This window comes from Salmo salar, chromosome ssa18 (genome assembly GCF_905237065.1).
Source record: "Salmo salar chromosome ssa18, Ssal_v3.1, whole genome shotgun sequence".
In the NCBI taxonomy this organism is placed as follows: domain Eukaryota; kingdom Metazoa; phylum Chordata; class Actinopteri; order Salmoniformes; family Salmonidae; genus Salmo; species Salmo salar.
In genome coordinates, this window is record NC_059459.1 from 15,754,242 (window position 1) to 15,781,737 (window position 27,496).

General features: G+C 43.3%; 1 protein-coding gene across 2 annotated transcripts in view; it reads left to right on the forward strand.

The window, feature by feature from the left end:
• Nucleotides 1-27,496, forward strand: part of ttc27 (tetratricopeptide repeat domain 27) — a 135,648-nt gene that overhangs the window by 40,838 nt on the left and 67,314 nt on the right. For both annotated transcript variants that reach the window (XM_014154511.2, XM_014154512.2), the window contains exons 6-9: nucleotides 1,208-1,372; nucleotides 1,500-1,642; nucleotides 12,420-12,532; nucleotides 18,526-18,592. In XM_014154511.2, the coding sequence (XP_014009986.1) occupies nucleotides 1,208-1,372; nucleotides 1,500-1,642; nucleotides 12,420-12,532; nucleotides 18,526-18,592 (488 nt within the window). The remainder of the gene's footprint in view (nucleotides 1-1,207; nucleotides 1,373-1,499; nucleotides 1,643-12,419; nucleotides 12,533-18,525; nucleotides 18,593-27,496) is intronic.

Here is a 27,496-nt window from a genome sequence, read left to right on the forward strand (position 1 = left end):
GTGTGTGTGTGTCGGGTGAGTATGAAGGGTGGCGTGGCTCTACAGGCTATGAAACACAGCCAATCCAAATTCCAGAGGTGCAGCCAGTGAAAGACCACACAATCCCTTTTACTGCTCTATGAGCTCTGAGGTGTGAAAGGCATGCAGATGGAAAAGGGGATTTTTACAATCCATTTTCTCTTTCTCCCATACGCTTTGCTGTTGGTTTTGAGTTGACACTGAGGATCGGATACAATAATGTACGTTATTTCAACACCGACTGTTATTGTGGTCTCTCTTTGGTCTCTTTCACCCTACAATAACATTTCCTGAGAATTAATAAATCAATGTTCATTCTAACAATGACCAAATAACAGACCTAATAAAAGGATTAGCAGTAAACCCATAAAGGTATTTGCTCATTTGTCCTGTGTTGGCCCATGCTAATGTTATGTGGTTGCTTGCGATGTCATGCTGCAAGGGCCATGATCAGTAGGTATGAAATAGAAAACGTTTTGAGGCTAAGTGAAATGGGTGGGGAGGTACAGTATCACCTGATCTGAATATCGTGCTCTGTCAAGGATGTGTGTTTCAGAGCAGATCCCATGCTCCCTGGCAACCTAGCAATGCAAAGGGATTGGTCACGACACCTATTTGCTTTCTCTGATCCAAATTTGAAATTGGGTAAGGACTTACACCTTTTCTTTCATCCCCCTCTGTTCCTTTGTCATCGTCTTAACTACCGTCCGTCAAGGTGTAGCAGCTCTAACCCAACACGGCTGTTGTGTTGTTTTATCCTTACAAAAGTTCCCCCTCCCGTTGCACATGTCACAACAGCCCAGGAAGCTCATTTCCTGGTGTGAAATAGCTGCAGTGAAGGTGACACACAAGGCGCAGAGTAAATCTCTCTGGCATGGGCCTAGGCTGCCTCATAAATGTTGAATGGGGGAGCGCGAGGGTACGTGGCGTCGTGAATTATACACATTAGGAGCCAGGGATAATTTCCACACCACGCACGGCCTTGAACGAGACTAAACTGATAGGACGAAGCCAAAACACCTTTTCTCTTCTCCGCTGTCCATTTGTCTCTTTAATGTGTCTCCTCAAGGTCTGTGTTGTTTTTTTTTACTCTGTTAACTGATAATAGCTTATTAAATCTATGCAACTTATTCTAGGTTTTAACTGAAATAGGTCATCTTCTCATCCTTTTACCTCATCTTCTCTGCAGTAATGAAGTATGAGTCTCTGTTCTCTGAGGGAACCCTCCGGAACCTGTCCATCCAGTTCCACCTGGAATGTGGCTACACGTCTCTGACCTACTATGAGTACAACCCAGCCAAGGAGCACTTTCAACGGGCCAAGGAACTCTCTGGCCTAGATATGAACATGATAGGTAGGTACAGTAGGCTTGGACCAGTCTCAACATACAGTAACAGCTTGACTGTTTAGAAGGCCTACAGTTTTGGTCAGGGAAGTGTATGTATAACATGGTAATTGGATGAGGTCTTCGCTTCCCGCAGGTGCTCTGGGCAAACGGACTCGCTTCCAGCAGAACTTCCTTGCCCAGCTGATCCTGGATGTCAAGCGTAAGGAAGACATCCCAGCCCCTGAGCCAGAGAGTGAGCTGACCCTCTCCCCCACCCCACTGGCCAGCCTGCCCAAGGTAAGCACTCTACATCTTTCACCTTCACCCTCGCTCACATTGGGCGGCAAATCCAGTGTGATACTCAGTGTCACCAGCAGAGGGGGATCTCCACCCCTCAATAACCGATGTGATATTCTGTAGTGATGGAGGCCTTGGAAAATCAGGACGAAAGTGACTGCAGGGAGAATTCCCATTCTCTGTCTTCCCTCAGTGAGAAGTCGGTGGGGGTAGGTTTATTACATTCTAGAACGGCTGTTCGGCCTCATTTGTCAGGTCAGGCGTAGCCAGTGTCCATGCCGAGCTTGCCTTTGGCTTGGCGGAGGGGGAGGACAGAGGTTTTTTGTGGGCTATTTTCAGGAGACCCATTCCTCAAGCCACTCAAGTCAGATCCCGAGATACCTTTGTTTTGAAACTTTTTAATGTTCTTTTATGGCATGTTACCGGCAACCACATTACTTTCCCTTCGTTGGATAATGACCTTACCCTCTGAGACTCACAGTGCTGAGAATAGTCCAGTTGCCTTTAGGTTTCTACCATTTTACTGATTTATGCATATCCCATGGATGGGGTGTGCAGTGCAGAAAAGGGATATGTTGCGAATCCCTCCGTTTTGTGGGTCACTGAACATGGGTGCAGTGCTATGATGTCACTGAATCAAGGGTGACGACTAGAGCCCGACGATATAGGATTTTTGGGTCTGTTACCGATTTTTAGTTAGGCAAAAGTCACTGATCTACAGATATATCTGCCGATTAGGGATGTTAATTGGTTAACTGCCGAAAATACATTTGACCGTTCATGTTTATCGGTCTATAGGTTAATTTGCATCATTTGGTGGAATTAAATTGGCCCGTGTGTATTTTTGTTACTCATCATGCATTTTATTTATCACATGTGCACAGCATACAGAGCCTAGTTTGAGGAGCAGAATAGCCTACCACCTGTCAGACAGCGTGAGAGTGGCTCCTCATGAAGCCTGTAGGTTACTGGAGTGAAACCAGCTTTTGTAAGCCCAGTCACTGAGCAAGAAATGAAAATTCTAAATGCAATCTTGTTAAAAACGTTGGTTGCCACGATTTAAAAAATTTAGCTCTTTTTTCCCCCCAATCTCAACTCGTAAAGCGCGCCTCCCATTCGCCGTTCGGATGCGTGGGCTTTAGCCTGCCTACGGTAGACTATCGGCGCGTCCCCCACCACTCTGCAATGGGAGATTGAAGCGGTATAATTGTTTGACACCTGAACGGTTTACTTGACTTCAAATAATGAGGCATGTTTTACCTGGCTTCAAAGTAGCTATGCAAAAATCCATCCGTAGGAACGTGGAGGCAATTATTTTATAAAGACTTCCTCATGCCATTGTTCCATTGGTTTTCATATCAACTATCTTTCATTGTCCATAAGCCAAAGTGACAATCCTAGTCATATTAACAACCTATTATTGTAGTTGCTATTATGTTCCCCCTCTTTCTAAGTTTCTAATGGAGATTTTCATCTCTGTCACATATGGAACTGCTCGCGTGAGGTGCGCTGTTTAGGACTGTTTCCCACAAATTGCATTTTGGCAAATGTTTGAAAACTACAGGAGTTACATGGTCAATAATAGGCTATAGCCTTTTTCCTGGAAGACGATAGGCTTGCTATTGTTGCATGTTTCCATTAAGCTCTTAATGAAAAATGTCTGGTCCTTGTATGCATGCATGGTATCAGAGGAAGAAGGGAGAGGTTTCACTCGCCAAAATCTGTACAATGCGTTTCTATGGGCTTATTCTGGGCCCAAGCTTTCTCCTGCCTTCTCGCCTTGGGACGACTCCCGTTGTTAGGGCGGCAACATAAGCATGTCGTCATTATATACAGACCTCTGGTAGTATTTTCAGTTGGTCACGTCATTTTACTGTTTTAAAAAAAAAATGTAACTTTGTTGACCGGTTAATGACGGTCAGTTTTGTTGGCAGCAAAATTGACTGAAATTTCCATCCCTGCTGTTGGTGTTTTTTTTTTTATAAAAAAATTTTTTGAGGTGGAATGAATTCTTTATTTTTACACGTTGTTCTCCGAAGATTAACAGATGCACTAAATTATGATTTCTTAAAATAAATGTGATTTTACATTTAGTTATTTGTGGTTATATAACCACCGAACAGTAATCATACCCTCTAAATACAAAACAGTTTTCCACATTAGGTACAACTTAAATATTTTTCTAGAAGAATGCAGACGTTTTTGTGCTGAAGCACATCAAGAACACAAATAAACAAGGACTGAATGAATTCAACTTTGTCTCAAAGTAAATCTGAAACTGCGCTGTTCACCAGTTCAAACTATGCAGTGAAATGCAGTAACATGCAGTTTGTAATGTCACCACTATATGTCAGCATTAGCATTTGTATTGAGTAGATTCACTACAGTGCTTTACAACAATCAAATGTCATGTAAAGAAACACTTTATGGCAACCCCGCAATGAAAGATTGTTCCGGCAAATACACGCTAGCTGTTCATTACGAAAACATTTTCTCATGAATGCAAACACATGGTTTGAATCATAGATCTACATCAACTGTCTTTCTTTTTGCAGATTGTGTATTTTGGAAAAAAAACAAATATGCCCACTAACATAATAGGCCCAGGCAGTAACTGTGTTATTTTTGTATCAAGGATGAGTTCACTTTGGCGCCAGTCCAGTGTCGGCACATAAGAACATAAAAAAGGCACATAAAAAAGTTTGCTTGCTAGCTAGGCTAACTACCTTACTGGCTAGACAAAGCTTAACTACATTGCTGGCTAGCCAGCTAATGTTAACCTCTTACATCTAGACGTTCCGCTAGCGGAACACCTGCTCCAATATCCAATGATAGGCGTGGCGCGAATTACAAATTCCTCAAAAATACAAAAACTTCAATTTTTCAAACATATGACTATTTCACAGCATTTTAAAGACAAGACTCTCCTTTATCTAACCACACTGTCCGATTTCAAAAAGGCTTTACAGCGAAAGCAAAACATTAGATTATGTCAGCAGAGTACCAAGCCAGAAATAATCAGACACCCATTTTTCAAGCTAGCATATAATGTCACAAAAACCCAGAAGACAGCTAAATGCAGCACTAACCTTTGATGATCTTCATCAGATGACAACCCTAGGACATTATGTTATACAATACATGCATGTTTTGTTCAATCAAGTTCATATTTATATCAAAAAACAGCTTTTTACATTAGCATGTGACGTTCAGAACTAGCATACCCCCGCAAACTTCCGGGGAATTTGATAACAATTTACTAAATTACTCACGATAAACGTTCACAAAAAGCATAACAATTATTTTAAGAATTATAGATACAGAACTCCTCTATGCACTCGATATGTCCGATTTTAAAATAGCTTTTTGGTGAAAGCACATTTTGCAATATTCTAAGTACATAGCCCAGCCATCACGGGCTAGCTATTTAGACACCCGGCAAGTTTAGCCTTCACCAAAATCAGATTTACTATTATAAAAGTTTGATTACCTTTTGTTGTCTTCGTCAGAATGCACTCCCAGGACTGCTACTTCAATAACAAATGTTGGTTTGGTCCAAAATAATCCATCGTTATATCCGAATAGCGGCGTTTTGTTCGTGCGTCCCAGACACTATCCGAAATGGTAAATCAGGGTCGTGCGCATGGCGCAATTCGTGACAAAAAAATTCTAAATATTCCATTACCGTACTTTCAAGCATGTCAACCGCTGTTTAAAATCAATTTTTATGCAATTTATCTCGTAAAAAGCGATAATATTCCGACCGGGAATCTCCTTTTCGGCAAACAGAGGAAAAATCACAAAGACGGGGGCGGCCAGGGCACGCGCCTAAGCCCACAGTCCCTTGATCGGCCACTTGAGAAAGGCGATAATGTGTTTCAGCCTGGGGCTGGGATGACGACATTCAGGTTTTTCCCGGGCTCTGAGCGCCCATGGAAGACGTAGGAAGTGTCACGTTAGAGCAGAGATCCTTTGTAAAAGATAGAGATGGCAAAGAAGTTCAAGAAATGGTCAGACAGGCCACTTCCTGTAAAGGAATCTCTCAGGTTTTGACCTGCCATTTGAGTTCTGTTATACTCAGACACCATTCAAACAGTTTTAGAAACTTTGGAGTGTTTTCTATCCAAAGCCAATAATTATATGCATATTCTAGTTACTGGGCAGGAGTAGTAACCAGATTAAATCGGGTACGTTTTTTATCCAGCCGTGAAAATACTGCCCCCTAGCCATAACAGGTTAAGTAAGCATGTGATGAGTACAGGGCTGCTGGCTTGGTGAAGTGTACTTCTGATTATTTACTGATTTGAAATACGCTGTCGCTGGCTGTGGCAAGCTACTCAGCGTCAAACCGCCATGCCCACTCTCTCACGTCGTGACTTACGGGCTGAATGATGTTCAATGAGCAGCTTGTAGAACAGTTGAACAAAACAAAAAATTACTGCAAATGAGCAGACATATTTGTTTATTCTATGTACTGTATATAATAACAAATATTTCTGTGCAAGGCTGGTATCGGCTGATAATATCAGTCAACCTATTTATCGGTCGGGCTCTAGTGACGACAGGATGCTAGGTGATTGGCCAGCACGCCCGTGGAGCTGCTGTCGGTGCTGGAATGAGCCACGTACACAAAGGACCCCGAGAGAGTGGAAACAAGCTGCACTGTGCGCGCCTGTCAGCTCTGCATGAATCAGACCCCAGACCCACTGACTCTCTCGCTCTCGCACGCACACACACACACATCCTACCTGATCCTCCATATCCACTCTGCTCGTCACTGCAATGCACCTCAGCCCCAGGCTTCATGATCTGAGGAGACTCCTCTCGCCACAGATTTGCTCTCAAGTTCTCTGTTCTGAATTAGATGAAATGTGAAGCTACATAGTATGGTACACAGATATGTGATCCGGGTAGGCATTTCTTTCGCTATACTGTACATTTGAGATTTTAGTAATTTAGCAGACACTCTTATCCAGAGCATTTTACAATTAGTGAATTCATCTTAAGATACACTACATGACCAAAAGTGTGTGGACAACTGCTCATCGAACATCTCATTCCAAAATCATGGGCATTAATATGGAGTTGGTCCCCACTTTGCTGCTATAACAGCCTCCACTCTCCTGGGAAGGCTTTCCACTAGATGTTGGAACATTGCTATGGGGATTCCATTCAGCCACGAGCATTAGTGAGGCCTGGCTTGCAGTCGGCGTTCCAATTCATCACAAAAGTGTTCGATGGGGTTGAGGTCAGGGCTCTGTGCAGGCCAGGCAAGTTCTTCCTTGCCGATTTCGTCAAACCTTTTCTGTATGGACCTTGCTTTGTGCACGGGGGCATTGTCATACTGACAGGTAGCGTTCACCTGGCATCCGCCAAACCCAGATTCGTCCATCGAGATGGTGAAGCGTTTCCACTGTTCCCGAGTCCAATGGCGGCGAGGTATTTAAGGTGCTCTTTAAATGTTTTCGGAAGATGGGCAGGGACTCTCCTGTCCTGACTTCAGGGGGAAGCTTGTTGCACCATTGGGATGCCAGGACAGAGAAGAGCTTTGACTAGGCTGTGCGGGAGCTACCCTCCCGTAGGGGAGGGAGTGCAAAGAGACCAAAGTTGGTGGAACGGAGTGCTCTGGTTGGGGATGTAGTATTTGAGAATAGCCTGAAGGTAAGGAGGGGCAGTAACCCCTTGCTGCTCCATAGGCAAGCACCAGGGTCTTGAAGATGATGTGAGCTTCGACTGGAAGCCAGTGGAGTGTGCTGTACAGTCTAGCCTTCATCCTTGAATCCATAGTCATTTTGAATGGGCCCCGAACTGCAATGTGTGAAGTGTGGAAGAATTTTTATTTTTTTTGATGAACGATATTGATTTTTGTTTTCAATAGATTTTTGCTGAGATGTACAGCATGGAGGTTATTACTTAGAATGTAATGCTCATTGAATAACTATTGCCCTGCATTACCCTGACCTGAGCTATTTTTTACCATGAACCCTTTAACCTGTGCACAAGGATGAAGCATCTGAGCCCAGTAGATTGATTTGAAGATTAGAGAAAGCAGGCAGCTCTGTCATGGACATGGTGGTTTTATGATCCAGCAGCATCACGCGATGATCTGACACTCCTGTCCAGGGACATTCTCCAAGCCAAGCATGTGGGCCAGTCACCTGCTGACACTTCAGGGGCTAAGCTATCTTCTGCTGTCTGTCTATCTAATCCATCTGACTCTGTCATCATCTCAGCCCCATCTCTCCCTGCTAGAACAATCAAATATCCAGTCAGTAGAGCCACACAGCAGTGGAGAGCAGAGGTGAGGCAGACAGCGCCCAGCTGTTTAACTCTCACCCTGGGCCCAAACCGTGTCACTCCCCCCATGATGAAGTGCCTATTAGAGGCCCATGGCGTAGTGGGTTCACACACACATACATACACACACATACACACACACACACATACACATACGTACATGCATACATACACGCATACATACATGCATACATACACGCATACATACATACACGCATACATACATACACGCATACATACACGCATACATACACGCATACATACACGCATACATACACGCATACATACATACACGCATACATACATACACGCATACATACACGCATACATACACGCATACATACACGCATACATACACGCATACATACACGCATACATACACGCATACATACTAAAAAGTATGGCCAGTGGAAAGAGCCTCCACAAGCACAAGGGGCCCCGTGGTGGGTGTTTGAGACCCCAGTTTGGGCTGAACCCTACCCAACAATGTCAAGGGACAAAGGTGAAGGAGGGTGTTTGCTGAATGTCACAGACGCACTCACCAACATGCAGACTTTCCAGATGGAATGAGGGGGAGAGAAAGCAAAGGGGGCTGCTATTTTATATTGTTTAGCCCCTCTGACCGGTCTGTCTTCACCCTGTGATCCGTCTTGGTTTCCCTCGTATTTCATCCTATCTTCATTTCTCTATCCTGCTGGGGTTCTGCTTGTACCTATACTAAATCAGACTCCATCGGCCTCTCTGGTCCTGTTGCCAGTGGTGTGTGTAAGTTGGCGTGTGTCAAGTGTTTATGTCAAGATGGCTGACCTCCACTCTCAAGGGGAGACTTCACTCATTGTCCTCTTGAACATCTACTGTCAAAATGACAGTGGGCCACTTGTGTATGTAAACTTCTGACTTGAACTGTACATAGCGTTGTCCTACCAACATATTTTTCTGCATGACTTCCTATCGCATGATTCTCTTCCCAACAGCCAAATGGGCAGAACACATTACTCTGCAGCAGATTAAAAACCATCTAACCCTTTGACAGTGCTCCAGACTAACATTTTCCCCAGTGCCAACAACTTTTTGAGTTGGTGTCACCAGCCCACGATTTTGGTTGCACATTTTATTTTTTTAATTTCACAGCGTCACACAATATAATTTATCATTCATCTCATGAAGTCATTCAGTGCTTTAGACTGGGTAATAAACTACCGATATGGTAGGCTATTCAATAAATAAGTTGTTTCATCTAACGTGTCCAAGCAGGAATTCATAGTAAAGCAACCTAATCCAAAGACTGTCATGAATTGTGAGTTCACAATAAGGTATTATGTTTTACTGTTAAAATAGGGCTCCAGATTTTTCTCAATTTTGTTGATCAATTTTCCTACATTATTATGTGTGCTAATATCATAGGCTTATGCATTTTGGGGCTTATTCACCACATGAGGAAGTGAAAACTCAAAACACAGATAGCTTGCTAACAGTAAGTATAATGCCCACTGCTAGTAGCCATGTATTAATCTAACAGTAAATGTTATGTCATTAAAAAAACATTGCAGTTGTATCCTACTATCCTATGCACTCGCAATGGCCGGTTTGCCCGCAATTTTTCATTTTTCACACTTCGTATCTTAGTTGTTTTTGAGCTCAATAATAGATCAATTAAACCCGGCCCGCCACAGGAGTTGCTATATGAGTCGGTGGAGCGCGGTGGGACAAGTACATCCCAGCCAGCCAAACCCTCCCCTAACCCTGATGACGCTGGGCCAATTGTGCGTCGCCTCGTGGGTCTCCAGGTCGCGGCCGGCTTCGAAACAATCTGGGATCAAACCGCAAAGGGAAATCTTACCCCTACAGTATACAATGACATTCTAGATGATTCTGTGCTTCCAACTTTGCGGCCCTTTCCTGTTTCAGCATGACAATGCCCCTGTGCACAAAGCGAGGTCCATATAGAAATGGTTTGTCGAGATCAGTGTAGGATCGCACAAAATCAGTGCCCAACCGCACTAATGCTCTTGTGGCTGAATGGAAGCAAGTCCCTGCAGCAATGTTCCAACATCTAGTGGAAAGCCTTCCCAGAAGAGTGGAGGATGTTATAGCAGCAAAGGGAGGACCAACTCTATGTTAATGCCCATGATTTTGGAACAAGATTTTTGACGAGTAGGTGTCCACATTCTTTTGGTCATGCACTGTATATTGTAATCAAAGTTATAATTTAAAGTGTTTTTAGTAGTGGTCTGATAGGTTGTAGCAAACTACTTGCTAGCATTATCAATCTGTTATTAGCCTACCTATATATTGGGATGATGTGCTTTCAGATGTCTCTTGAGGTCATATCGCATGGAAATGTTGCATTCGGTCTACACTAAGTAAAATGGCTCTAAACATCGCCCTCTTTTCAACCAGGAGCTTTCACCACTGGGAGAGTACCCATTTCATGTGCCTTATTTGCATCAATGATTTGTTGCCGCCAAATTGCAAATAATACTGAAAAGATCTCAATCATTCAACTCTTATATAGTCGACTTACTAGTCAGATTTTAGTAATTTAGTCTCATTATCCTCAACCCAAATGAAAAATATTTATTTTAGTTTGTTTTTCTGGGTCTATTTAGTCAGTTATCGTCTCTTCAATTGCCACTGAAAGAAGAGGTGTTTGACTAATTGCTGTCACTATTTTAGTTGATGAAATTAACACAGTACTGGACATTCCATACAATGACTGATCCTACGTCGTCCTGTCTGGTGGGGATCCTGCTTGCTCCCGGGCTCTGCTTCTCAGACCACTAATGCTCTCATTACAGGCTAAGGGGGGTAAATGGGCTCAATCAAGCCCATCATTAGCCAGAGCTCACTGGCTGGCTGGAATGGAGAGACCGAGAGAAAGCACCACACAACATAGGCAGCAGGGTGAGACCCCAGTTGCAATTGACCCTGTCTTCCTCTGAGATAAGACCTTCTCAATGGCATGAAAATGGTGGCATGAACATACAATACTCTTATACCATGAAATACTTACTTTCAATCTGAGCTGAGGAATGCCACAACCCTGTATGTGAAATGTAAGAACCAATGACTGCGTGAGAGGTATGTGCATGGTACCAATACTCTAAATACTGTATTTAAGTAAGTGTACCCACACAGTATTACTGTAATAGCGTGCGCTAAGCGTAGACACAACCTTTCTGTGTACTTTGATCAATTGCCAAGTCTACGTTGTAATATGCAGACAAAAAAGGAATTAGGATTCATTCTTCAACAAAAGCAGGTTCCTGAATTGTGACGTGTTCTTTCTGTCCTGTGGAACATTGCGTGTCATGCACCATTTGAGGAGGGTTTCAGTCAGAGAAATACAGATAAAGTAGAGGCACTTGATGCAAAAAGACAATCTGGGATTAAGCTCCAGATTTGCCACAGATGGTTGGTTCTTTTATCGGCTGGTGAGGGAAAGCAGACGGAGGTAAAACGATTAGGAGAACATCACAGGGAAGGGGGGAATTACAAGAGGGAAAGCAAATGGAACAACTTTTGGTTTTGAACATTTAACTGTCTCTGATATCTGGAGTGGATGCAGGTGAATGCATGATAAAACCAGCACTGAGCCAGGCAGCCGTCCTGTAGAAGGCTTACTTTGGTGGGTTGACCTTTGTTTTCCTAAGTGTGGGTCCGTGTGCATAACCATGGGTGTGTGTTCTGACCCAGACACCTGGCGGACAGGTGCAGCCCGTGACGCAGGGCATCGTTAGCTTCCTCTTTCAAAGGGCCACAGGGAACCAGGAACTCTGGATGGACTTCCAAACCCTTCAAGATGGTGCCATTTTCCTGGGTGTTCCTGACAGTTAAACCCTACACTGTTTATGCTGGCCTAAGAATTTGGGTGGTGAGCTGTTGGACTTTTTCAGTGTTTTTTTTGCTTATGTGTGTGCCTTAGACTTGTTTACAAGTCAAGAAATTGCCCAAAACACACATCCCCTTTTTGTTTACTGTGATTCCAGTTCACAGTAATCATGAGCTCTGATAAAGATGATAGGGGTATGTTTGCGTGGTTGGGTGAGTGCATCCATGTGTTCACAAGCTGTGCATGGTAGCAGACTTTCTTCTTTCTCCTGGAACCAAATCTAAATGGGCCAGCCACATTCCAATTACATAAGACAAAAAAAAGAGGAAAGTAACCTAGAGATGCAGAGAGTTAAGGATGATAAAGGGGAGTCCGAGGGGGGAGAAGTGTGAGAGGAGTGCTTTTTGACCGGAGGAAGTAACCATCACTCCCCTGGAAAAGTAATCTCTCTCTCAAAAAAAAGCCCTGCCTCAACTTTCACTCCCAACTCCATGAATCCATCAGTTTTAGTCACTGACGGTGGAGAACCACTTAAAAGGACTGCCTTACCTTTCTATGGTTGCCTGCCTGCGGTCATAATATGCTATTATTTGAAGGATGTGCTAGTAACCCCTTGCTGAGCTGTCTGGTATGTGTTTGGCCCAACAGGACCATGACCTCAGTGATGACACTGTGTTGAACCAGATCAACCTTGCTGAGCCTGGACAGTACCAGATGCCGGACCTCAGCGGGGAGGAGCAGGCCGTCATCTTGGGAGTCTGGTAAGACGAAACACTATAAACTAGTTAAGTCAGTCACCTAACCGATTTACACTTGCAGGGTTAGACTAGTAGTATTCAAAGTAGTACTCAAGAAATAAGCAACACAAAATCATCTTAAAAATCATAACTATGATTTGTGTCTATGGGCATGACTCTTCTAGTCAATTTAGAGCAGGGCTGTCAAGCATCCAGGCCGGATGGGGTTTGAGTAAAAAAAATAAAAATATATATTTTTACAGCAAGGATATACATTTTCAGTGCGGCCCTCCGGACCTCGTTGAAGACCGAATGCGGTGCCCAGGGCAGAATTAGTTTGACAGCCCTGGTCTAGAGTATAGTATGTTTTTGAATTTTGCATAGTCAAGTGGTCGATTTAGTCTTTGTTATTAACTTATAACACACTATGCCACTGTAACGGACATGAGTCAGCATGGTTGCTTATGGTCACGTGATGATAGCTCCGCCTGCGAACTTCAAAACCAGTGTCTGCCTTTGGACCAAAAGGGAATTTCCTCTTGGTCTCACGATCTAACACATTGGTTGCTCCTGTGAGAGACCCGGGTTCATACACTACCCATAATGCAATGCGCCACCCACCCAGTTGGTTTTGATAGTATGCCCTGGATGGCTAAACACCGTTGTAATTCTAGCTGAAGTATCTGGTTATAAAAAGTGGTTTGTCATTCATCAAGGAACGAACACGACATCACCATGTAAACACATCACACGCCGGCCAGCTCAATTAATATAACCCAAATGGTCAATAAAGGTCACTAACAGTCTCAATGGTCAATATCAAGACTGTTCCATTGTGAGACTAGATGTCAAGGGCTAGGTGGCCATTTTGTGTGGAATACAGTTAACCTTATTGACACTACAAGGACCAAATGATGAACATAACCATTACCTACGTCATCAATAGCAATCAAGATGTCTGGCTAAAATAAGGATGTCTGTCGAACACAATCCTTCAACGGTGATACATAAGCAACCCCGTCATCCTGTTATGGCCCACTGATATAGTGGAATATATTTAAGCTTAGTCAAGGAGAAGGGTTAGCCAAGGTTTTCCATTTATTAAACCAGACACTTAAACCAGACACTAACATGATCAGTAAAAAAGATGTGCCACCCAAGTGGCAGGCGAGGGATGGGATGAAGGGACGGAGAGGTCATGTGAAGGTCTACAGAGGAGGTAGTTTTGTTCTCAAGGGTGCGCTGGGAGGCCCGGTGATTGACGACAGTGGGCCGAACTTCTGTCCCCGTTTTCACTGCTTCACCGACTGGAAAGATGGTCTGCTGGCTCTACCACTTTATTATAAACTTTTTTTTTGTCTGCCTTCTTGCCCGTGTTAGATTCCTTTTTTTTCTTAAAGTCTGGTTGTCGGGGCCCCAGCCAAAGGACCTTTTTTACGAGTATGGTTTTTCAGTACTTTTGGAATAGGCCTCTCCCCCAACAGGGGAGAGGCCTATTCCAAATAAATGTAATACATTTAATTAAACTTTACCAGCAATGTTAAGATCTTTTTAAAGATACCTTTTTATTATTTAACTGGATTATGACAGCTCTTAACAGTATATCACTGTTACTATTGCTTCATTTCATTGCAGGTTTTCATGCTTTTTAGGTTGCTATTTTCTTTTTCCATTTAGGATCTGTTTTCCCGAAGCCTCCATCTGATATGGTTGCTACAGAGTGATGCCTTTGCTCCTTGCTCCTGGCGTTTTCTATGCTTTTCTCCCCCTCCTGAGAGGTGTCAAAATGAGGCGATGGTGAGGCCAGCAGACTCTCTCCTCCTCCGTCTGTCTCTCTCTTTGCTTAGGAGTGAGTCAGAGGGATTTCAGAGTTCAGGGAGTGCTCTCACTCTCCGCCTCTCCTCCAAGCTCACTGTGACAGATGCCAAGAGCATGAGCGGCACAGGAAGGGACAAAGAAGGGTATGGGTGGGGGGAGGTGGAGTGAGAGAAGGGTAAACCAAGGGAGGGGAAAAGGGGTAGGTAAAGTAAAGGGAGAAAGGGTGAGAAAATGAAATGTAGAGAGGGGACGAGATTATTGTAGAGGGAACACTGTGGTCCAACTTCATTAGCTCTCATTGTATATCTGTTGTGCGATAGGGTGCCCCCCCCGAGCATGGTGGGTGGTAGTCTTTCCCCCCCCCTTCTGCTTTGTGTCCTCTTTTGGTACTCTGGTGCTTTGCCCCTCTCCTACTATCTGCTCCAGGGGTGAACCTCGGGGCTGTATTAACCACACCTCTGCCTTGGGTTGGACAAAGCGGGAGTATCAGGTGTTACTCATTACTCCTCTTCACCACTTGGCCCTCATCAATGTTACAATTGTTTCTCCTCACAAATTCCATCTCTCTGTAAATTCCCTGTGCTTATCTAGAGACGGTCGTATCAAAGAGCACCGTTTCCTTCTGCAGTTTCTCTTCATCTCCCTCCCTCCACTGGGCTAGGACCTAGAGGAGACTCCTGGCACATAGGAGCTCAAAGACCCTATAGTGCAGAGTCAGTGTACATGTTGTGGGCACACAACCAACCCAGCTACACGTCATCCTCTGGGGCCACATTTTGATGTCGCTCTTTAATTGGGCATGTGTGAGAAGTCTGGTTAAAGTCTTCATCTCGCCTCGCGCCTGTTAAGTGACTAAATTGTAGGCGTGGAATAATTAGCCAACATAATTCCGCTGGGCTGCGATATAAATGGATTGACTGATCGTTGAAAATGGATTAACCGCTGATCTCAGGAGGGGGTTGGTGTGGGTCATGGGAGGGGGTAGCACACCAGCTTCCCAGCTTATCTGTAACGGAATACTACACCCGAAAACCTGTCGCCATGGTTAATCATTACTTAAACTCCCTGGAATTCTGTGCCATGCAGTTTTGGGGTAAGAGAAACCATCCTTTTGTGATTTGAATAGCAGACATGTCATCTTTTTGAGTTTTCCCCTTTAGTCTGCTGAATGTCCAAGGATGCTTCCCACAACTCCCCTCTCTCTGTGGTCCAGTGACCATGCAGAACTGCTGAGAGGTTTTCAAAGCGCTTTTTAAAACGTCACCTACAGTACCTGCATAACACTCAATGTGTATCCCGCTACTCTTCAACCCTCCAACATGACCCTAACCAAATCACTTTGTTGTCAAGAGGGATTTTTGTGCATGTTTAGGGTGTAGCCGTGGAAAGGAGAGGCGAATTAGCCACAAAACAATGGTGTGTGAAATTAGTCTTGGCTGGAGTCGGTCTAAATGTGGATGTCAAAGTCAAGTGAATTCTGCGCGGTAGCACTTAGGCCTGTTTGCAGCTGCGCACACACACTGACACATCCACACACACCCTCTTTAACGGCATCTGGTCAAACATCCCAGAGGGGAAAATAGCAGAGTGTGAAGGTGATAGTTTTAGTTGAGGAACCATTATAGCCAGATTGAATGTCTGGGCTGTAATCTTTGACTGGGTTCAACGTGGAATATCAATGTTTTGGTGAACACTCCGTATTTTTCATGGGGTGGAAAAGCAAGAGCGAAAGTTAGTGAAATCATTGTAAAACACCCAACTCCAATATATATGCTTAATATAGTGCACCGATGCCGTGTTTGTAACAAATGCTTTCCTCCCCGATACTTTTTAGAGTTTTGTTGCCATTCCTCTGACCTGATAGGTTGCACAGGAAAAAAGGCCATATCTATGCACCAAGTCAAACAGCACAGATTCAATAGTATTAACGTGTGCTTTCATCACACACACACCAGTCTATACACAAGCTCGCACTCACATACTTGACACTGCACTTGTGTAGAGTATTGGGAGTGTACCACTTCCAGCCCTGTGCTCTTCCTCTCCCCTACCATTCCCAGGCGTAATATATCAGCGAGTTCACGCCGCTCCACTGAGCTTTGGGAATGTGACCCAGTCTGGATTATCCCTTCTCTTCCCTGGACTTGGGTTACTGCCATTCCTGGGGGCCTGGCAACTCCCAGTCACACCCCCTACAACCACCTGCCGGCAAAAAAAACGAAGGAACTAGATGTCAATGGCGCTGGCTGGTATTGGTTTCTCTACATACTGTATGACATTACACGGAATGACTGCACCAGCCTGGCCAAAACCCACTGTTGCCATTCTCCATCCACCTCCTACCCATTATGGACCTGTGGACTACAGGCCTGGTGCCAGAAAACAATTACGGACTGCAATTCTGTCATCAAATCCGTGTTTGTAGATCCCTCGTTAGTCAGAAAACCAGGGCCAGATCTTTCCTGTTTGAAATTATTCAGTGACTATTCTAAAAGGTTTTAAAAATAATGGCCGTTAAAGATCTGTCCTTCATAACTGGGGAGTAAATGTAACTTTTTTTAATTAACAAACTGTTCTCATAGAATTTGGCGCAGCACCATTACATTTTCAGAAATTGTAAGTGTAATCAAAAAAGTTCACAATCAACCAAAGGACTAAATAGGTGAAATTGCTTGATTTCTTTGGTTAAATCGAATAATGTGGAAGAGGAAACCATAACAGCTGTTCAAAAGGAATGAAATATGTAAATATTTTTAGCTGGTTTGGCGTGGGACGTGATTTATCATATAAAAAATTCCTCTAAGTGACCGTATTCATTTAGTACTACTGAAGAGTTCCAAGAGAACCCTGCGAACTCTGTGGCTTTTCCACAGGTCACTCCACACACACACACAGAGAGAGATGGACAGCTCTCACCTGGCAGACTATGCTCAACTATGTTTAAGTGGGAAAATAATAAACACAATTTGTAAAGGAGTGCTGGTTATTATTGAATCTAATTTTCCTGAAATCAAAATCCTCTTTGGTCTGGAAAACAGACTCCCTTAACACCCCCAACTTGACTGCTCCCCTCCTGCCAAAACCTGCTCCGGTTTTGTAGCTGGCCACAGAAGTTTCCATTCAGGCTTCGGTTTTCTACCTTTTACGGGTGCATCTCAGTAGTCTAAAATGGCTGCTTGACAAGTGAAAACTAATTCTTGGTAGCCATTCTCCAGATTGCTTTCATTTAGCTTGTGTTTTCAGATCAGTAAAATGAAGGAGAGTAAACCACTCTCTGGCCCTCTGCCATGTCTAGGTCACAATGTGTGTTGTACCCATGGGAGTATTGTCCACCTGCCTAATGCTGATTGGCCAGGCAGGCACATGGCTGAGGGATTGCAAAACCACTCTGAACTGTTAATCAAAAAGAAGAAACACAATTAATTCTGAAACCAATCGCCCCTCAGACGGTGCAGTGATGTACATGTAACTGCCAAAATAAAGGAAACACCAACATAGTGTCATAGTTGGGCGTTGGATCACCATGAGCCGCCAAAACAGCTTCAGTTCGCCTTGGCAGAAGTTCTTGTGTCTGGAACTTTATTGGAGGGATGCAACACTGTTCTTCCACGAGTAATTCCCTCATTTGGTGTTTTGTTGATGGTGGTGGAAAACGCTGTATCAGGCGCCGCTCCAGAATCTCCCATCAGTGTTCAATTGGGTAGAGATCTGGTCACTAAGAGACAAACACACACACATCCTTTAAACCCCCATGCTCCTTTGAGATCTCTTCTTCCAGCCATGGTAGCCAAAAGAATTGGCAACTGGGCATTTTTATACATGACCCTAAGCATAATGGGGTGTTAATTGCTTAATTAACTCAGGAACCACACCTGTGTGGAAGCACCTGCTTTCAATATACTTTGTATTCCTTTATTTTGGCAGTTAACTGTAGATGAATGCTCTCATAGACTCCGGGACAATGAAAGCCCTTTCTATCATAGCACAGGCAATTCTGTCTAATGGCCAATGCACTGATGGGTCGTCAACGAAATGAACAATAGCACTTGACTGTTAATAAATCAATACATAGGGAAACAAATCACGTTGCAACATCAATGTACGGGAGAACACTGCAATCACTTGGGGGAAGGCAGAGACGGGCTTGTATCCGATTTATAACTTCATGTTTATTAGTGTGTCATGTCTCTGTTTTGCAGCACTGATTTCCAGAAAAACAACCCAATCCATAAGCTGACTGAAGAAGAGCTCCTGGCCTTCACCTCAGTAAGTCCTGTCTCACCATTAGTTTTAGCACTTCCTCTGAAATGTTGTGAATGTCCTCAACTAAGAAACCTTGCTCCCCGTCTTCTAAATGGGACATTTTAGCTTTGAGCGGTCCACCACTTAAACCACAGCAAAAGTTTCATTTTAAGTCCCTTACGTATTTGGTTCCGAGTGAGGGGAGGGCGCGAGAGTCACAGAATTATCGCAATCTAAAATATGTTGGAGGCTAGTGAGAGGAGGAGCATGCAGACTTGTCTGTTATTGTCAACCTCCCTCTCTTCTTCCCTTTCTCCTTCCCTCCCTTCCTAATGCGGGAGTCATGTCCCCTCTCTCATCTCACTATTTCCTCTTAATTCATCCCTTCCCCACAGCGGGCACTAGCCCCCCACCCCTCAGTGCTCTGCACTGGCAATCTCCAGCATTCTCTATATACGGTTTGTGTTATGGCAGACTGATGCCAAATACTTCCCTCAACATTTACACCTTCAATGCATTGTACCAGCTCCTTGTACACTACCTATGCTCTTACGTGTACTCTAGCTTTCTCTTTTGCTCCCCCAGCCCTGTCCTCTCCCCCCAGCCCTGTGTCTGAGAGGTACGTAGCTGCAGGTGTGTGCTGCTTTGGCTCTCTGTTCTCATCTGTGTTTCACCGCAGGGAGTTGTAAAGGAGAAGAACACAAGGGCCGTGCCTTGGCTGCTTTTGTTGTCATGGCAAGTTAATGTTTCCCCCCTTTTTTTTTGTCCACTGGCAAGGCAAATCACAGAAGTGTGTGTGTTTTTCTGTTTGGAATCAAAGGATGTGGCAGGCATCAAGGCCTCAAGTTGCTGCTTCAATCATATCGTTTCCACATGGAACTCATCAGACCTGCTTTCTCCCTCTTTCTCTGTCCATCTGTTCTTCCTGCACTTTTACAGCAAAATAAAGATGTATATTTTCCTTAGAATAATGATGCCATCAAAAAGAAGAAATCGTAGCATTAAACAAGTTGCGTCAATGACCTTGAGGCAAGTAGGGTTTGATATGCTTGTCGACCTGCACTGTGTCCTGAAGTAACATTTGTGATTAGTCTTGCTATGCCATCACTCTTTCGGCATACCCATAGTGCACCGTACCAAAAAAGCAGCTCGGGACCAAAATATATTTACGGCAAATAGCAGGTCAACATTCAAGTTCCTTCATTGCGATGTCCTAACACCCACCTTGCTGCAATGTTGTCCACTATATTCCACTGAATTGCTGTTTTGGACCCATTGCAATGCAAAAGCAATGTCTGCAGTGTAGTGTTCTTGTATTCACTGTAAGTAATATACAGTATTATCCATTTCATTATTTTGTTTAGCAGACTAAGGGCTTTTGTAAAGTACTACCTTCTGCCTATATTTGATGCCATTCATAATTCACGACTCTTCGTCTCATAATGAATTACCTTCTCAAATGTATATGGATGTGATTTATACCTATGGCTATGTATCTGTTTCTAAATCTCCATCTCCATCTCCCTTTTACCTCTGTCAGTTTACATGTACTATATATTACATGCAGTCAGTCTACATGCAGGAACTTCGTCCTCTATCCCTTTTCTTAATGCTCTGACTGTGCAGTGGAAGTGAGACTATCATTTACCTCTATGGGATCATTTGCTCTGCTATTGTTTGGGCTTGTCTTTGGTTTAATTTCCCCAGCTTTCCTTCATGTATTTCTAAATTATTCCCTTTCCCTTCACCACAGCAACAGAAAGGCGTTTGCACTCATTAGGAGTCCTCCATTGCCTATTATCTGGGGAAAAAAGCACTGCTAACTCGGACCTGATTGAAGCATGATATCTCTATATCCTTGGGATGGGGAGAAGGGGCCCCAGTCTCTGGAGTTTGGCACTGAGCCTCTGCACTAAGGAGAATGTCTTAAACAAACAGGGGTTGATGCCATCTCTCAGCTTTACGTCTTGGAAGTGAATGGTATTATTACTGGAGCGGCTGCCAGAAGATACCTTATCCAGACTGAGGCTGCAGCATCCCACCCACCGTCTGAACCCGTAACCTCCCTCTACCACCACTCCACTCTGCAGCCCCAGGCTCAGGTGGATGCATGGTTGTCCCATTGTGATGGGAAGCGATACTAATCCTGAAATTATCCCAAGCACTGCAGAGAACAGGGATGGGTGCGGTTTCTCACAGCTGTGGTTTTCCATTGCTGTAACTCTGGATGTTTTGCAGTTTTGGCATATGTTTCAAAGTCAAGTCAAACTCCTTTTTTCAACACCCATAAGCTTGTTCTGAGATGTTCCCCCACTTCAGAGACGTCATGTTAAGTAATCAGATAGCCTAGTTGGCCGGCCGAGCGAGTAGCCTTTGGAAGAGCTCTGTGAGGGTAGGGTCTATTCAGGGCAAAGACTGCTCTGGGCGGAAGAAACGTGACGGACAGGAAATTAAAAGCAAAATAAATAAAATAAAACAATTCTATTGAGGCTGACCCAGATACTGGCATCACCTGGAGCCAAATCTCTTTTTTGCCGTTAAAGCTCGGTCTCTGGGGAAAAAATCACTTTCTGAGATCTGTGAATTTAAACATTTGCTTCCTCTGAATGTGCGCTGGCACATCTCAGCATCTGTATACTGGGCGACTCTTCTAGCCAGGCAGGGTAGAAAGGCAAGTCAAGTTCGGGGATTGTGTGTGTCCCAAAGCTCTGGTGCTACCATCACTAGCATGTTTACATTGGCCTGGCAAATATTAAAGAGCCTTCTCACTTTTCGGTACGTTTTCTTCCCATGTGTAAACCAGGTAAAAAGTAGTGGATATCCGACTCCCTCTCTATACCAGTGGATTTAAACCTGTGGTCCGCGGGGGTACTGCAGGTGGTCCGCACATTTTTTAAAAACGTTTCTTTCCCCCCTCAGACACAAGTTGAGTATACACTGTGTATAAAACATTTAATAACACCTTCTTAATATTGAGTTGCACCCCCCCTCAGAACCAGGCTCAATTTGTCAGGGCATGGACAGTGTCGAAAGTGTTCCACAGGGAGGCTGGCTAATGTTGACTTCAATGCTCGAATGCGCCTGGCACCTACAACCATACCCCGTTCAAAGGCACTTAAATATTTTGTCTTGCCCATTCACCCTCTGAGACAAACCATGTCTCAATTGTCTAAAGGCTTTTGGAGTGCCAATTTATCTTACCATGGCAAACTACTATGTAAAAATAGCCTACATAAAGACAACAAATATAAACATTGCAGCCTGCAGGTAGAAAATATCCTGATACAAAATAAATTACATTGGCTACGCATCGCCTCTCTGCAAGGAACCTGAAACATTGTATCAACTATCAACTTTGTCCAGCCTGAATTGCACTATCAAACTTGCAACATTGTATAAAATATTCTGATACACTCAGTTTCCCGCTCCGGACAGACACAGCTGTAGGCTATTTGCTCAAGGGATAAAAAGTAATCGGGTAGGCCTATTTTGACGTTTCCACAGGATCCCTTTCACAATGAGTGGTTATCGAGGGAGAGAGCTGGAAAGATTTTTGAAATAGTCTACATTGGTTAGCCTACAATTAAGGTGTGGATTATTTTGCTCTTCACTTGCGGTCACGTTGTACAGCGCCATATTTTCCTAACGGAAACCCTGAGGGATTCATTTTGAATTTCTTGGAATAGAAACACCATAATATTAATCAAATTAAGCTACATTTCTTACAATCAATCCCATATACTATGTTCTTACAAAAAAAGTTGAAAATTCTCTCATACAACCAATATTAAAAACAGTCAAATGCTTCTCAAAGATGCCCTTTGGTGGTCAAACTTGCACTAGCATTACTGGAAACAATGGCTGTAACTTAAATAACGTGCCAAAGAATTTTGCTGCAGCCCGCAAGCTGTGCTGCAATACGACACAACTTTTATTGGAAGAACCACTGAATTGTCATTCTCAATGGATGTAAAAATAGACGTTTGCTTGCTGTTTGAGGTGAAGAAAAAATTACTTTGAGAAGGTACACAGTTCATTAGTGGTGCTGGTGAGTTACGACTATCAGATCCCCAAATGGGCACATTTATAGGCCAACGTTTGCGCCCAAGCCAGGTAGCCTAGGTCTACTTCTATGCGTAATCAGGTGCGCGTCCTTACTCAACAGTGACTGGAGCGCTACAAACAAAAGACAATTAATTCATAAATTGACAACTTGTAAATGGAATTGAAATACACCAAAACGTGTTTCTCACAACTGTAGCCTAGGTTGTGCGCTCTGCGACCAAGTGTCCACTCTGACAATGACAACTGTAAAAGACTGTAATAATAATATATTGGACGTCTTAACAGAAATTACGGTAACCAGACTAACATTGTAGATTAGAAATGATGGGAATGAATGGTAAATGTACTACTGGTGATACTGGTGTGCCATCCCTGCGGCCTCTGCAATGGATCAGTCCCCTCTGACAGGCATGAATCAAGACATGCCATCATTTTTTAAAATTATTTCTTTTTTACCGCTCGACTAAAAAAATCTTGGTCAACTAACAGCCTATTGACCAAACAATTGACCAGTCGACTAAATGGGTTCAGCACTATTACATTCACTGATAAAATGGAGTCTTAATTTGACCGCTAAGATATTTTGTTAAATTCTGCACCTCCACGAATGGTGGTCATAACTTTTGTGGGTTATTTGGTAGTTCCTGGAACCGGTTCCGGGAACTACCAAATAACCCACAAATGGAAACCCTTTTCAAGGGCATTTGACATTTCTATCCAAATGTTCAACTTTGCCATCACAAAGTCGATGCTTGATCATAAATTACCAGCAAGAGCAAAGTGTTATATGTCAAGTCCTGGGGATGAAATCCAGGAAAGTAGGTTTGGAGCTGATCCAGGAAAGTAGGTGTGGTGGTGATCCACAAGTGCCCAACATAGACATCCACTAAACGGCCATTCTGGACAAAAATCAATGGCTTTTTGTCACTCGACAGATGACAGAGATGACTGCCACTTTACTGTCTCATGTTTAAATTCATAGAATGTACTATTTTATGGGGAGGAGGGAGTCCAGAAATAACCTACCCATTGGTGCATGACGGGAGGTGAGATTCATAATTCACCAGGGACGCTGCTTTTTTCTCTTCTGTCAGGTTACCTTTTGGGGGAGCGCTGGAGGAAACCGTAAACGGTAGTGCAGCTGATCTAGCACTTCTGATGAAATTAAACCCCAGAGACATTTTCACAGTGCTGGTCGTTAAGTGCTCAAAAGACCGTTTTTAAAATGGTCAATTTGTAGGGGTCAAAGTTAAAATGTCTGCCAGTAAATGGAACTGCTCATAGTTCCTCATGCTATATGATGAGGAAGTGTTCTTAAACTACGTGTATAGCTGGTTGAGTGGGGGCGCATTATGCCTGAAGAGGCTGTAGTTTTCCATCGCAGGTGTCGACAAAGCTCTGTTGGGTTTGCAGAATTGTCTGTCTATCATGAATTCTGCTCTGTGTACTCATCCGTATGATTACAATGCCTAACATACATTTGAATTTAAAGGTAAGTGCTTAGGATCTGCCTGTGTGTTGATATTGAATCCCAGAAATGTTAAACCTAACAAGCTGCAAGTGAGCAATAAACTGCACTATCCTATTAAGAAAATATGAGTAGCACTGTCAGTTATTGGCAGTGGTGGAGAAAGTACCCAATTGTCATACTTGAGTAAAGGTACCATAATAGAAAATGACTGAAGTGAGTCACCAAGTAAAATATTACTTGAATAAAAGTCTAAAAGTATTTGCTTTTAAATATACTTGAGTATCAAAAGTAAATGTACTTAAGTATCAAAAGTAAAAGTGTAAATAATTTCAAATTCCTTATATTAAGCAAGCCAGACGGACAGCCAGGGACACACTCCAACACTCCAGCATAATTTACAAACAAAGCATTTGTTTAGCGAGTCCGCCAGATCAGAGGCAGTAAAGATGACCAGGGATGTTTTCTTGATAAGTGTGTGAATTGGACCATTTTCCTGTCCTGCTAAGCATTCAATATGTAACGAGTACTTTTGGCTGTCAGGGAAATTGTATTGAATAAAAAGTACATTCTTTTCTTTTGGGATGTAGTGAAGTAAAAGTAGTCAAATATAAATAGTAAAGTACCGATACCTCCAAAAATTAAATAGTTAAATAGTTATTTCAAGTATTTTTACTTAAGTACTTTACACCACTGGTTATTGGTAAATGAGAAATGTTTTGCATAATTAATTTCAGTGTGTAAAATTGTTTGTCATTATGAGGTCTGTAGTTATGCCCATGGAGGTCCCTAGACCATTATTTGATTCCTCCCATTGCAATATTACCCAAAAGGTAATGATCCAACAGGCCTGAGCACCACTCCCACCGCTATGGTGTCTGCTCAGCTCCAAATTTGATCACAGACACTCCACATCCCCTCCTATCTGAAGATGAAAAACTTTGAGGGTGTCCTGGTCTGCTACACTGTGCTGTTGATGTTTGATGTTCTAGTCCATAACCCGGCTGGCTTCAACTGATCCCAACGTTGGCTCGGCGCACCTGGACAGCCTTAATGTTTTTCCTCTCGTGTCAGCACTTCTTGTCTCTTTCTGGCGACAAGGGCTTGAACTACCACCCATGAGTGTGTTGTCAAGCTGAGATGTTTGTGTCAGCGATTCATTTCTTATAATTGTTGAGGTTTGGGATTGGCTCTGTGGACCCATTTTTTACTTTCCAAAACTGTTTGAACAATGATGGCTGGCCACGTCATGAGGTCTTGCATTGGGTTTTTTCCTTGTTCCGGATCTCCTTACGCCCCCCACTAGGGCTGATCTCGCTATCAAAGGCAGGCCAAAGGCAGGGTTGCCAACGGGCTCCATTTTGTGATGCTTACATGAAATGTAAAACAGATGGATGTAAAAATAGACACTTTTATAGAATACAATGAACATATGGGCCAATTTGAGTATACTCTTAGGTCTACATAAACATTGTGTGTGTATATAGGCCATTTTACAGCCTCCATAGGTGCTGATCAGTGACTGGTGGATCTGGAGACGAGTCAACAAAGGACTCGGATATCAATTTCAGCCCAGCCTCAGAGGTCCTGTTCGAACACAGTGATATCCTTTTCAAATGATATGGTTGGAGCAATATGGGTTTGTACAAAATCCATCATGCACTGATCATCCCTGACCTAGCCTCCGAGAAATAGACATGTTCTCCTAAATAAACTGTTGTCAGTAGTAACATTGTCTTTTCGGTGAAAGTTTAAAAAAAATTCTGCTGAAGGAAATATTTGATCTGTCTCTCACGCCACCCTCCCACCCTTGGCCAGATGCGAGTCGATTGGGGAGGGTAGAGCAAGGTAAGAGAGTGAGAGGTGGAAGCACTAATTGATAGGTGAGAAAGTGAGTCAGGCGGTATCATCCGCCCTGTCGGGCTGAAGACATATGTATTTGTCACACAGCCCTACAGTGACTTCTTTTGAAACGTTGAAAGCGTGAAGACCCTGTGTCTATGGAGAAGTAATTACTTGTGCTGAAAGCCTAAAGCTGCATTTGTAAACCGCCTCAATAGGCCACAGCCATTGATTTTTGTTTTCGGTAAATGAAATGTCGAGGCCATGGTGATAATTAACTTTTAATTGCTATTGGATTGTAAACATTTTTTCAAAAGTTTAATGACAGCCAAAGGCAGCATTTCAGCATGCCATGACATTTCAAATGGTGAACTGTTTTTGGAACTGTCTTCAAGTTGTAAATGGAGGGGACGCTCAGTAAGTGCTACATGATTGCTCACACCTTTGTCATGCATAATGCCCATGGTACTTGAAAGAGCATGCTTGTGGGTGGGGGTGCAGGTAGTAGGGGTTTATAATATATGTAATGTAACCGCAGGACTACAGTTCTGGTCAGTGACGAATGTGGTCGATAATGGTTATCTGGAGATCAGTGGATGTAATGTGATCTTTGTCGGGTTAGGGGTAGACTATGGGAGTGTTGAGGGACCAGAGATGATTTGAGGGGAAAACGCCTGAATTAGTATTTTTTTCCTCCCATTGGAGCATCCCTTCCTGACTGTGTGACTGACTTGATGGGTCATCCCACTGTCCAGACGATGGGAGCGGATCTGTTTTATACACTTGAGCATTTACAAACCAAATGATTGTTCCATTATGAGGGAACAATACAAGCTTGTTAGAAACTACACGTGTTGTTGGGTAATTTATGCTCTAGAAAGAAACCAAAGCTTGTCCTCCAGACATCAGAGACAAATGAACAACAAAACCAAAACAGTTGGTGCACCTCAAATGCCCTGCACTTTTTTTCTGTAGACGGTTTTGATAATCTCTGTTTAAATACTTTTAACTTTTGTTTACATGAAATCATTTTTTGGAGAATGTGGCTGTCTAAAATAAATGTCCCTTTTATTCTGGCTGTGCAGTGAAATGAACAAAGAGCTGTGTCAATATTTTTTTTTTGGGGGGGGGCATTGTTACATGATTAATTGGTAAAATTATATTTTATTTGTGTTATTTGAGTTCTCTCACCGTCAGCCTGGTGTTGATGTCCATCCAGCCTTTAGTTCAGTTGAAACATTGGGCTGGCACCAGTAATCTCATTGTTGCTGGAATCCTCAGAGCGTCTGCTGGCTGTGTGAGCAGGCATCTTCCCAGCCTACATGTGGATCCAGGAATCTGCAGGCTGGTTAGATGGTTGTCACATGTCTGGCCCTCACCATCGGCACTCTACTTATGTTCGCTTCCTGATGGTTGTCTGTTAACACCAAGCTATGGTTCATATGTCTGTGTTTGTGATCGGTTAACTAATCCTTCGAAGTTTAACAGGGTACAGTAACCAGAGTGCCAAGACTACCATACTTATATTTTACCCAGATTGTGGTTATCAAATT